The sequence below is a fragment of the Physeter macrocephalus genome, chromosome 12, assembly GCF_002837175.3.
Source record: "Physeter macrocephalus isolate SW-GA chromosome 12, ASM283717v5, whole genome shotgun sequence".
Classification (NCBI taxonomy): domain Eukaryota; kingdom Metazoa; phylum Chordata; class Mammalia; order Artiodactyla; family Physeteridae; genus Physeter; species Physeter macrocephalus.
The window spans coordinates 15030967-15048031 of NC_041225.1; the positions used below are offsets into that span (position 1 = coordinate 15030967).

At 38.7% G+C, this 17065-nt stretch overlaps 1 protein-coding gene across 1 annotated transcript in view; it reads right to left on the reverse strand.

Annotated features, from left to right (window-relative positions):
* The window catches only part of MRPS5 (mitochondrial ribosomal protein S5), a 35506-nt gene that overhangs the window by 15646 nt on the left and 2795 nt on the right, over positions 1 to 17065 (reverse strand). The window contains exons 2-10 of the mRNA XM_007118463.4: positions 16175 to 16255; positions 13477 to 13614; positions 9281 to 9406; positions 7009 to 7242; positions 5214 to 5248; positions 3572 to 3662; positions 1251 to 1297; positions 721 to 778; positions 355 to 417 (exon numbers count right to left, since the gene is read on the reverse strand). Of these exons, the coding sequence (XP_007118525.1) occupies positions 355 to 417; positions 721 to 778; positions 1251 to 1297; positions 3572 to 3662; positions 5214 to 5248; positions 7009 to 7242; positions 9281 to 9406; positions 13477 to 13614; positions 16175 to 16255 (873 nt within the window). The remainder of the gene's footprint in view (positions 1 to 354; positions 418 to 720; positions 779 to 1250; positions 1298 to 3571; positions 3663 to 5213; positions 5249 to 7008; positions 7243 to 9280; positions 9407 to 13476; positions 13615 to 16174; positions 16256 to 17065) is intronic.

Below are 17065 nucleotides of genomic sequence, written 5' to 3' on the forward strand. Positions count from 1 at the left end.
AAAAAAAAAAAAAAAAAAAAAGAACCATCTAGTAGCATCAATGAATTGTCTAGGAGTAACCAATGTTCCCACTACAAACCCAACTATTCACTCACTAAGTTACTGTTTCTTATTCATTAAGTGCTCTTCCCACCTACAATCACCCCTGAAGTGTTTGTAATCATGAGAGCCTGGGTAGGATGACTGCTTTTTATTTCCCCAAAAGCCTCAATCTTCTTAAATCTAACTTAGGCCTTTACATTTTGGTGTTTTCAAAATGAGTTCAGGTAAAAGGTGAGCAAAAATAGAGGGCAGGATGAAATTGGTACAGTTTCTCTGCTTTATCTTCAACAAATTATGAATTTTTTTAGTTACCTCTGGGTTGTTTCTTCATCCTGATATGCGTCCTTTTAAATGTTAAAGATATATCATGGTATACTGGAGGGTAAAAACATAAACATAAGAAGGGTTAGGGGTATAGCTTTAATGCCCTTGCAAATATCACAAAGCAACCAATATTACCCTAAGCAGCCACCACACATTGGCCAAGGATGAGTAACAAACTCCGATTTCACTCATTACTAACCTTCTCAGGAAAGTCTGTTTCTACATTTTATATATTTATACGTAAGAATGCAATAACAAGCAGGGAAACACAGAAACACCCACAGAGATATATTGCCACACATAAATGAAACAAGTATAATCCTGCAAATTTTAAAAGAAAAGATTAAAACTCACTTGTATGGTCTTCATATCGTTCTATATAATGCAAATAGTGAACTGCCTTGTTCTTTGCCTGAAAGAAAGAAGGAAAATATTTTTCTTAAATCTATTGTTAGAATTTACATTTCTTCAGGGATTTCAAAAAATACCTTTTATAAAATATTTTATTATGGAAAATTTCAAATTTACACAAAAATTTCAGTATATACTTCTAAAAGCTAAGGATTTAATTAAAAAAAAACCCCATAAGTATAACATCACTATCACACCAGAAAAAAAACCCCAAACAATTCCTTCCATCTTTGACAGTGTTCAAACGTTCCCTGTTGTCTCGTAATTTTGGTAAGCAATTACAAGTCTGATAGAAATGATGCAAGAATACAGGCACTTCTGAAATTGCTTTTCCTGAGATAAGCAACCTTTGCCAGTAAGTATTTGACAGTAAGTAAGTAACCTTTGACAGTAAGTATTTTTGGGGGGTTCCCACAATGTCTAGCACATAGCTTATTGGTCTTTTACTGTTAACAAAGGGAAAATGTACATACTTTTCTGAAAGCATCTGCCCGTTCAGTGGCTTTCCCAATGGCAAAACCTTTAAAAGAAAAAGCAAAAATATGAAAAGGGGCATAAATTTGGCACATAATGTCTTTTACCACATTTCAAGTTTCAGTTCCTACATTTCACAGTAGTTCATCTTTCTTTTGCCCACAGAAAACCCGCTATCCAAAACAAATGACAAAGCATGAGGCTACAGAGATTTGCTTCTTTGTTTTGGGGCATTTTGGAAACATTACATTTGAACGTACCTATGAAATTCAAGGTTAGATGCATAACATTACCTTTTGTAAATTTCTAGATAAAACTACACTGAATAAAAAAACGAAAAACCCCAAAAAACCCTAACCATGCTAAATTAACAAGGTAAATGGTTTTCACGAATTCTGAAAATAGATTAAAATAACCAGAACAGTTGGGAAAAAAACATACACTGCTATAGAGTAAAACCACGATTTCACTGGAACTTCCAAACGCAAGTCAGATTTCAGTTAACCCGGAAATAAAAATCAATGATTCCTGAGTTTGTAAATGCTTAATCCTGTGAAATGAGGTTTACCACAAGTTAAGAAAATGTGTGCATTATATGCTATCACCATTATTTATTTTGAAGAATGTATTTTGTTTTTCAATTATACACAGAAAAGTAACATAAGACAATACTGCTCCATGAGATATGCAAGACATCTGAGAAGCTGGGGCAAAAGAAGCTGTGGATTACAATTACTAGTTTAAAAAAACAAATTAAACCATATAAGTCCTTGAGGAATATATAGGTGAACTTACTTGCTATATAAAGCTTCTGTGATTTAAAAACTTTCGTGTGGAAAAAATTTAAAACTAAGTCAAAATATATGATAGATAAAGGGCTAATGTCCTCAACATACAAAGAGGAAAATCAATGAGGAGAATAAGCACCCAACAGAAAGTGGGTGAAACACATGAACTAACAGATCTCAAAAAGGAAATTATAATGGCCAACAGACATGTAAAATGGTGTCCTAACTCTCATAACTGAAGAAATACAGATCAAAACTAAGAGTTATGTTTCATATCGTCACTTACTTACAATCAGTAAAGTCTGACTCTATCCAGGACTGGCAAGGGTGTGATGGTGCAGATAAACATAAACAGATGCAGCCTTTAGGGGAGGGCAATCTGGCAATACTCATCAACATTTCAAATGTATGTAACTTAGAGGCAGCAATTTCACTGCAAGAAATTTCCCCTATCGATATGCTTGCAAAAGTACAACATATGACATGTACAAGAAGCTCACTGTTTTTATAAGTAGTAAAAAAAAAAAAAAGAAAAAAGAAAAAAGTGTAAACAACATAAATATTCAGCAATAGGGAAAAGGTTACAAAAATTACGCTATCCATACAATGGAACACGATTCAATCAATACAAAAAAATGAGGGGGAATCCATTTATGCTAATATATAAATCTCGGGGTATAATACTAAGCAAGAAAAACAAGCTATAAAATTATGGATATAATATGACCCTTTGTATAAATTTTTTTTTAAAGATATATGGTGATATTCGAACAAAGAATTTCTGAAAAGATATAAAAGTAACTGTTAAGAGTGGTTTCCTTTGGCAACATACTACCTATAGGTATTTTTTTGAAAGTGTCAGTATGGATTTAAATAGGCAGTTTTCCATTTTTCTTTCCACTTTTCTTTCCCTTTTGAAATGTATTCATGTATACATTTCAAAAACAGATGTTCACTATGGAAACTTTAGAGAAAAGTATCAAGAAGAAATTTAAATGACTGGCAAACATACTAATTAAACATTTTTAATCTTTTCAGTGTATATCCTTCCAATCCTTAGTCTTTTCTTTGCATATAAACATACTTTTAAAAAATTGGGATTCTATTACACAGTTCTATATGAAGTGGGTTTTTGTCTGTTCGTTTGACTTACCATTATTTTGTAAGTAATTTTCCATAATTCTTTAATGGCTATAGACTATTACAATGTATAGCTATACTCTTCTTGTAACTGTGTCCCTATTGTGGAACATTTAGTGTCCCCCCCAACCCTGTTTTTCACTATTACACATAAACAATAGTGTCTTAAGCCTTTTAAAATATTCATTGTCTTCATGGAAAAAGGCAGATGTAGGAAGATCCTTCTTTTGCCTCTAAGGGATTATATGGGTTTACCACAAGGTTTGTGAGCCCAAGCCGCTGAAACATTTAATTAGTCAAAAAAGCCTGAACCCACTGACTCCACGGCTGAGCCCAGGCCACAGCTGTCCCTCCAGCACCAGCTCTTCGTATATGATCACACCCCCATTCACCTGCAGCTCCTCTGCCATTCCCCACAGCGACCAGGACACGGACTGATCTCTTTCTTCCCTCTTTCGCTGTCATATTGAAAACATTCCTCACCTAAAAGAAAATGTTTCATAAATATTACACCTTAAGAAAATTCTGAAGTAGGGAACTGGAGTGACCTCCTCACACACACACAGGCACACGTGGTGAATACACACATCATCCCTCAATCCCACGAGCACCGGCAGCACACTTTCTCCAAGGGGAAACCTCCATCTGGACTGTTTCTTCAGGAGTAAAATGGAAGTAAGGCTTTCTCTTCTTATTTCACAGGCTTCTTAGAAAGTTTGACTGAGACAACTTTTAAAGGATTTGAAACTGTAAAACGCAATACACCCTATGTTAATGAACGCACCACAAGCAAGATACAAAGTTGCCGATTAAACTCTGACATAGTTTACAACTAACTGATTATAAAAACACATCCTTCGAATTCCCTGGAGGTGCAGTGGTTAGGACCTGGCGCTCTCACTGCTGGGGCCTGGGTTCCATCCCTGGTCGGGGAACTAAGATATAACAAGCTGCGTGGAGCAGCCAAAAATCAATCAGTCAGTCAAGCAATCACATCCCAATATCAGAGATGTTAAAATATGAAAAAATGTGCATCTTAGAAATGATAAAATGCGGTGTATAGAAATAATTAGCACAGGACTGGATCTCTGTGGGTTAGGCTCAACTGAAAATAGAAAATTTGGAAATACCTGCTTATTATGAACTACAAGAAAATCTGCATTTTTTGGCATATTTATAAATTTACCAGGAACTATGAAACTGTTAACTAAACTGCTTACATGGCAGCCCCTTTCCCATAAGGTAAGAAAAGGGAGCTCAAGCCCACTCCTGTGGAAAATCTTACAGGAAATCACCCACATATACAAGAGTTCTTCAAAGGAATTAATTTCAAAAGGGTGTGAACTAGGACCCAAAGACTTAAAATACTTGTAAATATATCTTAAACTCTGTAATGCAACTGATATTGAAGAAACAATATACACATTCCATCACAAACTCAATACATGATTATTCCACATGGCATTTAACACTAAGTATGCAGCACTAGCTCAAAGGGAAGTGGACTATTTTAGGAAACACCCTGGAAAGAGTGATTGCAATTTACCTGATACAGGCTTCAGTTTCAAGGGCCTACAAGCAGCCCAGCAGATCATTTTCCCACCGAGAGCTGGACATACACAGTAACTCCAAGCTTTCTACCCTTCCCCATGGCTCCCCTCAATCTCTGCCCGCTGAACTGAGTGTCAGATACACCGAATTCAAGGAGAAATTGCTACTGCAACCTTTGCTTTAAGAAGGAGGAAATTTAAATGCAATCTCCAAATTCTGTTATCAACAATACCACTGAAGTTGGTTTGTCTTGAGACCTTAATGGGTGCCCCCCGCAAAGGGCAGCAGTCAGAAAAGCCAATATGATCAAGTAACTGAAATTAAAGTTTCATTATTTCCTTACCCAAAGCAGCTCTGTAGCTCAGAAAAAGTCATGCATCAAAGGCTTTTCCTCCCTGTTCCTCCTACCCTCTCCACCCACCCCACTCCATCCATCCCAACTTCTCCGAAGGCTTAACTGGGTATTTAATGCAGCATGCCCACCTCAAGTATCCTGGTATCGAAATCATCATATGTTTCTGTAGGGAGAAAAGAAACAGGTATACAGATAAATGTGTCTATGTAATGAGTGTATGAAAGTATTTTTTAATATAGGCACCATCACTGACTTTTAACTAAGAAAGAATCTCAGATATTTTGGTGCCACTATCAAAGCAACACCCTGGTCCTCCATCATCACCAGAAACTGTTCTACCACTAAATTCATAAACTCGACCACTATCTTCCTGACTGCATCCTCCCATCTCTCCAGCTCTCACTCAGTGACTCAAAGGTGATGGTCCTTGGGGCTCCCCAGCACCTCCAGACTCTTGACCACTGTTCCCCTCCCCCATCACCCCTCTGGTCTTCCAGTCTCTCCCACTCAGCCAAGACACCACAGTCCAACACTTCCACCAGGTCCTGTGAATATCCTCAACTCCCTCACCTCTTCCCCTCTCCACCACACTATCCAGGATGGAATCAATGCAGCTGTCTGGGCACACCTGACCTGCCAGGTGCTGCTGTAGAGAAGTCAACGCATGGGACACACTTGGGCCACTAAAAACTCATGGTCTCCAACTCAGTCAAGTCCTCCCTGCTGCCTGCTGGCCTTTTACATCCTTTTAGTTAGGTCTCTCTCCTCTCACCACAGCAGCCATTTCAAACACTCTCTGTGTTCTTTTATTTTTATTGACTTTTTGCTATAGAAAATTTACATTCATAGGCAAAAAAAAAAACCCCAAAACCAGCAAAACGTGAGCTTATGTACCATTAGCTAGCTTCAACGATTATCTACCCACAGCCAATCTTCTTTCCTCTAAACTCTGTCCAAGTCCCACTCCACTGGATAATTTTGAAGCCCGTCCCAGATACCCTACCTTTTCATCAAAATATTCTGGTGGCCATGCTCATCCATGCCCATCTCCTCCTCACAGACTAACTGAAGGCTCCAGAGAGACAGCAGTCACACAGGTCCCACCCCCTCCTTCCACTACCAACAACACAGCTTACCTGACGCTGTCCCCTGCCCTTTCTTCCATCACAAGTTCATCCATTTATCTACACTCTAAATCTGGGCCCTCACTAGGGACTTAAGTTTATGGGGTTTTTTCTCTCCCTCCCGTATCTTCATTCTCCCAGTAGAAGCATTCTGCTCAGTCCTAAGCATGCTGGCCTGAGTCTCTCCACCTCAACCTCTCGTCTCCTCTTTGAGCCAAACTAAAGAAAGCAGCCGAGCCCTTGTCTATTTCTTCATCTCCTATTCATTGACAAGAAGGAATATTTCAGATGATTTTTACTTCTTTACGTACTCAGGAAGCAGTGGGGAGATGACTTTGTTTTCTAACGTAGTCTGATATATACTATCAACTTTTATTTCATGTGTACTTTTATGAGGCTTAATGACAACTACTTGGTTTCTTCTGTTATCAAAATAGCACTCCCAAGCCATGCTGCTCCATACCCCAGGACCAATAGCATTTGGGAAACTGCTTCCCATAGATGACTTATATACAGCCATAACGCACACCACCATGTTCAAATGCTCTGAGAAGCCACACAATAAAGACACCAGAACCCAGTGCTTTGCCCCCCATTTGTGGAATACTTCCTGGCTTATAGGCCTCTAGTGCTCCATAAAATACATTTGGGTAGTAATGTGAAATTATTTCAATGATGCTCAAATCCTTTTTAGGAAGAAGTCAATCTAAACAGACGAGTAAATAAAATCATATCAAAGAATTCCAGAAACAGGAGTGCTCTCTCTGTCACAATGTAAGCAAAACCAGGACTCTGCTACCTCCACTGGGACCAGGGTCAGGGGGGCCAAGACTGACGCCTCCCCATGTGTTTCCGCTCCATCCTCGCTCCCGTTTAACCTTCATCTTCCTCTTCCAGTCCCACTCTTCTCTCTGCCGGACCATATCCGCCTCTACCTTCTCCTGCTCTTCCTTGCTTCTTTGGGCAATGGTCTGCACAGCTCCATTTCTCATAAGAGGGACATTCAGACCAGGCCATAGGAAGCCACAACGCCCTGAAGGTTTAAAAACATACATAAATAATAATTTTTTAAAAGCATTCATTTCTTGGGGCTTCCCTGGTGGCGCAGTGGTTGCGCGTCCGCCTGCCGATGCAGGGGAACCGGGTTCGCGCCCCGGTCTGGGAGGATCCCACGTGCCGCGGAGCGGCTGGGCCCGTGGGCTGTGGCCGCTGGGCCTGCGCGTCCGGAGCCTGTGCTCCGCAACGGGAGAGGCCACAACAGAGGGAGGCCCGCATACCACAAAAAAAAAAAAAAAAAAAAAGCATTCATTTCTTGAGTATTAAAATGCCAGGCAATGTGTATACAGATAATGATACCACTGGTGGGAGCTTAAGCTAACATAATCACTCTACAGGCCACTTGGCACTGTTCATTAAAATTTTAAACATACCTACCGTAACAGCTAGTAATTCCACTTACTGGTATTGCCTAGAAAAACACCCCATGCAGGTATGAGGCATATGTGAGCTTGGACAAGGATGTCCACTGAAGTGTTATTTGTAAAGGCAAAAAAACAGGAACAATCTAAATGTCCAGCAATATTGGAACAGTAAAATGAACTACGGCATATCCAACCTATGAAATACTCTGTATTAAATTCAAAGAATAAGGTAGCACTATAGGTTCTGATATAGAACAATTTCCAAGACATATTATTTTGTGAAAAAAAGCAAATTATAAGACAATATGTACCATATGACATAATCTAATTATTTTTAAAAGAAAATATATACTCCTTTTAGGGTATTTATATATATAAAAGCATTAGAAAATGTCGGAAGGAAACACATCAAAATGAAATCAGTGGTTTCCTTAGGGGAGGCAACTGGGATTGGGGGAGATAAAAAAGGCATCAAGGGGGACTTTAGGTTTCTCTATTTTTTTTTTATTGAGAATTTTTTTAATTGAGAAAGTATACATATATGATTGTTTAAAATGTAAAAAAGATAAATAAATTAAAAAGCTATAAGGTAAGTCATGGAGAAAAACATCCAAGTAGACATGCAACAGCCACAAGTGCAGTGAAAGTTGTTTTCTTTACATCCAAAAGGCTATTACTATCAAAGATAATTTGTCAGCAACCACAGTAAAGAATGTTGATTCAAGTATACTATTTTTATTCTTTAAAAAACACAAGTATAAACAATCATGTGTTCCAGAAGTTGGCAAAGTAATAAGGCCCACAATCCAAATCTACCCCATCACTTTTTTTAAAAATAAATTTATTTATGTATTTATTTTTGGCTGCGTTGGGTCTTTGTTGCTGCACGTGGGTTTCCTCTAGATGTGGCGAGCAGGGGCTACTCTTTGTTGCGGTGCTTGGGCTTCTTATTCCGGTGGCTTCTCTTGTTGCGGAGCATGGGCTCTAGGTGCGCAAGCTTCAGCAGTTATGGCTCGTGGGCTCTAGAGCGCAGGCTCAGTAGTTGTGGCACACGGGCTTAGCTGCTCTGCAGCATGTGGGATCTTCCCGGACCAGGGCTCAAACCCGTGTTCCCTGCACTGGCAGGCGGATTCTTAACCACTGCCCCACCAGGGAAGCCCTAGCCCACCACTTATTTTTGTAAATAAAGTTTTATTGGAACACAGGTATGCCCATTCGGTTATGTACTGTCTATGACTGTTCTTGTGCTACAACAGCAGAGTTGAATAGTTGGAACAGAGACCACGTGGCTCATAAGGCTAAAAAAGTATTTACTACCTGGCCCTTCAGAGAGAAAGTTAAGCCAGTTCTCCAGTTATTCCACCTTCTACCTCTGAATCATAAGTTCTTTGAGGATAGGGACTTTTGCAACAGATGCCACACAAGGGCACTTAAGGCTTGTTGAATGAATAACTAAATGAATGAATCCCTTTCTATGGGATTTTCCTTTCCCTGAATCATGGGGCAATAAGCCATTTGGCTGGACCCTAAAATCACAGAACCTAATACCCTTCATGAGAAACGTTTTATGCTTCTAGTTTGTAAAATATCTATAAAATTTTGGAGAAAAATCTTAAAAAGCACATTAGCTGTTTTTATAAATAAGTTTACCTTCACCGATGTTCTGACCCCTGTTCAAATCCTTTCTTTTCTTTTTCTTAGTTCTTTTGCCTCTTCCTTTTCTTGTTCCGGCACCAGTCTCTGCTAAGGCACCTTTCCACAGCTCATCTGCTGTCACTGTAAAGAAATAGGTTTTAAAAAATTTCTTCAAGCAGTGGTCTACGGTCTACTGATTTATTGCTGTTGAATACAAAAGGCTGGAAGAAGTCGGGTCACATATCATTACGGCAATGAAAGCAAAATTAAAACATTCTTTGCACACATCACGTGCTTACATTTGGAAAGCCCAAGAGGAAGCGATTCTACTCCTTTTACAGAATATGGCCTTTCCCCGCAAAAGACAACCATATTTCAATCCCTGTTACTTTCCAGTAGATTTGTTTCCCAGACATTTTAACAACTGTGTGACCAGTCTCTTCCCTGCCCTCTTGCCTCCATTATAACTATTGAGATAATCAGTAACTAGACTTCCAAAATACAGATCTCTTAGCCCAAAGTACCAACATTGCAATTTGAACCCAAAAATCTTAATAATTTGGATTGTTTGCTCTATTCTGTAAATGCCCTAAACATCTCTGTATATCCTTCAAAATGAGATGCCCAAATTCACCTTCAACTCTAATTATAGCCTAACTAATACTTGCGAAAGAATGAGTATGTAGAGGTCTGATAGTTAATACCTGCATGTGTATGTGTGTATTTCTTAAATCATCGTTGTTGCCTTTTTCTTTATATATAGACCCTGACACTGCTGATTTATTTACATTTGTGAATTTCTAGGGTCCCCAGATCTTTTTCTATCATACATTGCAAGCAGTATTTTCCCCTTTGTACTTGTGGAATATTCATATTCTTTACTTTTGACCACTTCTGAATTTGTTGGTATAGCTATGTCGTTTATTAGATTTAAATTGTCTTCACAAGGACTTCTACCTTTCACAGTATCACCAATTGATTTTATGACCACAGATTGTTCCATTACCAATTTAATAAAGAATCAGAGCCATACAAATGTTGTACTAGTCAAAAATCTAAGATACATATATCTACGTGCCTGAAATATTAAACATATTCTAGAATTCGAATGAGTATCTTCATTCTCCTCTTCTGAGCCCTTAGGCTTTAAAAGTTCTACCATACCAAGGGGGGAAAGGGGGGGGTGGGTGGGATGAATTGGGAGACTGGGATTGACATATATACACTATATATACACTATTGAGACTATGCCTAAAACAGATAACTAATGAGAACCTACTGTATAGCTCAGGGAACTCTACTCAATGCTCTGTGGGGACCTATATAGGAAGGAAATCCCAAAAAGAGGGGATATATATTATACATATAGCTGATTCATTTTGCTGTACAGCAGAAACACAACATTGTAAAGCAACTATACTGCAGTAAAAATAATAAAAATAAAAATGAAAGTTCTACCTGCTAGCTTCCTGAAAGGCCTTATACCTTGATCCTTTGGGTAGATAACATGAAAAGGGAAAAATGCTTTGGATTTATAATATTTTTTAATGCTTTATAGCTATACAGTACCCTGTTTTTAAAAATACAAACGTATTATTACAGATGATCTGCATAACTGAAGCTCACAAAAGTTAAGTAAGCTTCCACATCACATGCTGCTTTGTGTATCCCTGATCAAAGCAAAGGGTTAACTTCAAACTTTAGACTGACACTGATTCTTTTAAAAGAACCACAGGTTTGAAATAAAATTACCAACCTCAAACTAAACTCTCACTAAAGCCTGATTTTCTTTCCTAATTGCTTAAAAATGATGGTATCTATAAATGCCATCAAAAACTTGAAAGTTCACAGTGAGAGCACTTTTAATGGAGGCATAAGGAGGTCAATCAATTACAGTTTCTCTTAGAATCAGAATAAGCAAATCACTCATTAAGACTAAAAGGGGGCTTCCCTGGTGGCGCAGTGGTTGAGAGTCCACCTGCCGATGCAGGGGACACGGGTTCGTGCCCCGGTCCGGGAGGGTCCCACATGCCGCGGAGCGGCTGGGCCCGTGAGCCATGGCCGCTGAGCCTGCGCGTCCGGAGCCTGTGCTCCGCAACGGGAGAGGCCACAACAGTGAGAGGCCCGCGTACCACACACACAAAATAATAATAATAATAATAAAATTTAAAAAAAAAAAAAAAAAGACTAAAAGGGATTCGATTTTAAAAGAAATGATATTAAGACAAAGATTTAAAAGACTCCACCATTTAATGGTGGACCTCTATGGCAGAGGGATAGATTTACAAATAGAATGTTAAATATTTTTAGGAAATCTTAATGAGTTTTGAAAAAATTATGTTTTTTTTTATTTCTTGGAAGAGATTTAGAAAGTCAAAGACTATTTCCTATTAAAACAGCAAAAACTAGCCCCATGCTGGTTTCAACTGAGTTCACCCCCACCCCGCCCTGACTTGGGAGCAATAAACTCATAAGGGTACAGAGTCCTATGACTGAGGAAGAGGGGAGGCTAATGGAGAGTCAGAGGCAGGTGTGAGGGGTCTCAGAGGGCAAGGGGCACCTCTAGAACAAGAAGAGTTAGAGAAAAGGCCTTTCAGGGCAGGGAAAAGACTATTTTTAAAAAGACCTGTAAGTCTGATATACACCCACCCGACACCCCTCAACCACCACCATCAAAGCACAAAGTCAGCTCTTGGAAAACACTGGGGCTGTAAGTCTGATATACACCCGCCCGACACCCCCCAACCACCACCATCAAAGCACAAAGTCAGCTCTTAGAAAACACTGGGGCTGGGGGCACCAAGGAAGAGCCTCATGGCTCTAACTCTACCCACCTCTCTTTTCTCTTTACACCAAAATCCTCTGATACAAGGAAGACTGTGTTACTTGCAATTCCCCATCATCTGGTCCTCTTTTCTGCATAGCTACACGAACGACCTGGTAGGTCATTATTTAATTTAATCTAAATTAAAGTGATCTGTACACACACAATGAAATATTCTACAGTTATGACACTGCACTGGAGAAGCCCATGTACTGTCATGGGAAAATGTATAGCATACTGCTGCATGAAAAAAGCAGCAAATCCAGGATTTCAGGGTAGTAGGATTACAAGTGATTTTTTGCTTTTTGATTCTGTATTCACCAAATAGTCTAAAATGAATTGGCTTTATAATCCTAATTTCTTTTAATTTGCCTAATGCTGAATTGTGGATTCAATCTCCATTTATTACAAGCTAATTTCAGTTCAGACTGGACTCTCAAATACTATCTCAGATAAGAGTAATCTTAGTAAAACAACATCTACTTAAAATGAACTTTTCCTGATTAGTCCTATCTCCTCAACTAAAGTGCAACTGAAAACAGATTATGAGTATATTCTTGGTTTGAATCTAAATCAGCAGGGATTTGGGCCACGATTCCATCCTGGAATTCCAGGGATTCCACAGGTCCTTTAGACCTCAGGTGCCCCAAATGAGGGGATTAAAGTAAACTAGTACTCCCAAAAGTGTGTATAGTACAATACAACTGGTAGCATGTGAGATAATTCTAGGAGGTACACGGAGGAACATTTTTAATAGCACAGGCGTACCTCGGAGATATTGTGGGTTTGGTTCCAGACCACTGCGACGAAGCAAATATCACGATAAAGTGAGTCACACAAATTTTCCCTGTTCCCAGTGCATACAGAAGTTATGTTTATACTACACTGCAGTCTTAAGCATGCAATAGCGTTATGTCTAAAACAACAATATATATACTTTAATTTAAAAAATATTCAAAAATAAAAAAATAAAAAATACTCTACTGCTAAAAAATGCTAATCTTCAGCCAGTCATAGTAGCAACATCAAAGACCACTGATCACATATCACCATATCAAATATAATAATAACTAAAAAGTTTGAGATATTGCAAGAATTACCAAAATATGACACAGAGACAACACACAAATGCTGTTGGAAAAAATGGTGCAGATAGATTTGTTCAACACCGGGCTGCCACAAACCTCAAATATATAAAAAACGCAATATCCCCAAAGCACAATAAAGTGAAATGCAATAAAATGAGGTATGCCTGTACATCATATATTAATCTCTGAAGTGTTAATTCATTTAAGGAGGAAAAAGAAAAAGAAGAAAAATTAAGATACAAAAGCACCTTTTATTTTCCTGTTTCATGAAATGGGAAGTTTGTGGCCAGTCTACGTACATTTAGTGAAGAAACTATAGAATCTATACTGTTGGCCCATCAAGTTACTGGGAGAAGAAATAAGGCACTGTGTCTGTAGCGCACGGGTCAAGCTGATAAAATGACGGTTGTCTCTGGTTCCTGGAGATGACAAAGAGCCTGCAGGTAGATGGAATAAAACTTTGTTAGATGCTCCACACCTACGGAGAAACACTGCCAGCACCAAAAAATTAACTGTTACTAATAAAAATAAGTCACTAAAATCCTGAACTTTTAAGAATCATATTTTGAGGACAGTCTTTCTTTAAAAAATAAAACTTCTGGAGGCTGGCTCAGATGACATATTGAGGTCTCTCTGGACCTATTAACTTACTTTGTAAATTACTCAACGGTTGTCTCTGGTTCCTGGAGATGACAAAGAGCCTGCAGGTAGATGGAATAAAACTTTGTTAGATGCTCCACACCTACGGAGAAACACTGCCAGCACCAAAAAATTAACTGTTACTAATAAAAATAAGTCACTAAAATCCTGAACTTTTAAGAATCATATTTTGAGGTCTTTCTTTAAAAAATAAAACTGCTGGAGGCTGGCTCAGATGACATATTGAGGTCTCTCTGGACCTATTAACTTACTTTGTAAATTAAGAGGCCACAACAGAGGAAAGCCCGCATACCACAAAAAAAAAAAAAAAAGTAAATAGAAAAAATACTGGCTTTTCATTTTAAATAAATCCAGATCTTTGGACCTATTAACTTACTTTGTAAATTACTCAATTAAAAGTAAATAGAAAAAATACTGGCTTTTCATTTTAAATAAATTCAGATCTTCAATAATCATTCTAAATCCCATTATGTTGGACACATTTTAGTTTTTCTTGTAACCTTCTCAATCTTCAACAAAATATCAAGTGCACATGAATTTATTCTTGTAGTTTAGCACTACAATCCTTGATATACTTTAAGAGTGTAAAAATCACTACCATCAAATTTAGAATTCTTTAATCTTTTTCAAAAGACCAAAATACTATTCACAAATAATAATGTAGTTAGCCTACAAAGGTCCAACTGTCAAAAGTAGAAAGAAATCAACTTCAGAGTTCAGAAATAATCTCTTTTAATGTACTGTTGCTACAACTGAGTTTGCTCAAATTGCATTGTGCTTTTTAAAACAGGAGGTGGCAGCAGCTCATGCTAAATCACATTTGAAGTTCAATTACAGATTATCATCCACCAATGATCAATTAACAATTTTGCTCTGATCCTTTGAATGCTTATTAACTTCGGACCATGAAGTCTCCGTCTCAGGAATAGCATGGAGTCCACAGAGGGCCAAGCCCAGGAAGCTCCCCTGGGTGGACTTCTTCAAAGACAGAGTCTGCCCTTGAAGGTTTCACTTCACTGTTTTAACAGTTTTCACCATGAAGAATTTCTTCCTTCTAATTTAAATCTCTCCTATTAAATCAAACTGGTTAATTAGTGATGTGTTTCAGGGATTTTAGAAAAATTATCGCTATTTCTGACCAATCTGTTGCAGCCTTTAGGAAAATACTGCAACAGGTACAAAGAATACAAAGCAATTTTTTAAAAACAAGGCAATTACTAACTCTAGGAAAAAGAAAATGTTGTAGGAGAAAGGAAACGTAATAAGAGAATACAGTTGACCCTTAAACAGCGTGAGGGTGATGGGCACTGATCCCCCCGCCAGTTAAAAATCCATGTATAACATATAGTTGGCCTTCCCTATCTGCGATGCCACATCCTTGGATTCCACCAACCTCGAATTGCATGGTACTGTAGTACTTATTTCTTGAAAAAAATCCATATATAAGTGGACCCGTGCAGTTCAAACCCGTTCTGGTCGTACAGGGTCAACTGTACTACCTAGCTCAGCTGTGAAGAACATATACATAACTGCCTATAGATTCGACCAAAATTGTGCTTCCAACTATGCTCAGAAAAAGCAGGGATGGTGCCTAATTAAATCTTCAATTAGCATAACGATGTTCACAGAGAAAAGAACAAGTATATACACTATCTGTTTAGAAATATAACCAGATGGAAGTCAAAGTGTCACTGGAAGATGAGAAGGCCTAGAAAAGGGAAGTGGTTTTAAGATATAAACCTTTTAGTACTCTTTGGAAGTACAATGTTTTAAAATAACAATCTTTAAAGTAGGAACTACCATCCTCATTTTATAGAAGAGGAAACTGAGGGTCCAAGGGGTGTCATTAGTTCATGGTTGCACAGGCAGAAAGTGGAGGAGCCGAGAACTGTGCGGTCATTCCACCAGTCAGCACTCTTCCCACCCCTTCTACAAACACTGTGTTTCCAGAACACATCATAGTATCTGAGACAGCTCAGGACCCAGTCCTGCCATTACTGGCTGTGTGACCTTAAGCAAGTCACTTAGCCTCTCAGAGACTCACTTCAGCATCTGTAAAATGGGAATAACAACTCCTCATAAAACCCGGTGTGAGGATTAACCAAGATAACATACTATTAACCTGACACAGTCATTACTCAATAAATCATGGCTATTATTTTTTAAAGTCTTGAATTATAACAGCTGTAATCATTAAAAATTTGAAAAATACCCTTTAGACCTTATCCATTTCTATTAGAAAGAATGTACTTCATTCCTTTACATTTAAAAAAACTACATAAAGTATTCTTAACACTAGCTCTTAAAAGAAACGGTAGTTAGATAAATAAATCTCACCATTGCTGGGAACAGTCTTCAATGCCAAAATGGAAGCTGCTGGAAAGCTGTTTAGGTAAAGTTGCCTGGACCATAAATGACCTATAAATTAAAAAAAAAAAAAAATTAAGATCCATTTCTACATGAAAAGGAACATTTTTTAACACCTAAAGAATAGTATTATCTATAGAATAAAAGAACCAAGACAAGTAAATGAGTAATTTCTGGGCTCCATGACCACCTGCCCAAGTAAATGAAATCACATCACATCGCCTCCTTTACTCTCACATCTGACCTGTTACCAAGCCCTATAGATTCTCCTCAAAAATTAATCCACCTCTCAGCTGCACACCCTCCTACAGTCTCACTGCCCCTCTTTGTTCAGGCTCCATCCCTCAGCCACATGGTAAGGACAGTCTCCTGTTGACAGTCTCTTAACAGGTCTCCAGTCTGCCTCCAGTCTCTCTCCCTCTAATTCACCATCTGCTGTCAAGCAGTCCCTTCTCTCTCTCTCTTTTTTTTTTGCTTATTTCAAACTCCTAATTTACCCCCCTCCCCTTTTCCCTTTGGTTACAGGCAGGCCTTTCTAAAACTACAAGTCTAGTCACCGCACAGCCCTGATATATCATTCTTTGGCTCCCTACTATCTGCAGAAGAAATTCAAAACTCCTCAGCATCTGCAGGGCTGCGACTTGGCCCCAACCTTCCACGTCAGCCTCATCTCCACCACTCTCCTCTCCATCCCCCTCTGGCCACACCAGACTCGCAGTCAGTCTGGAACACACTCAGCTCCTGAATCCTTTAGTGTGTCTCTGACAGGTTCTCCCGGATTGCCTGAAACACCACCTCTCGGTGAAGGCTCCCCAATTCCCACAGCACTCTGCTCCCCTCTTTCATCAGGAGCCCCTGCAG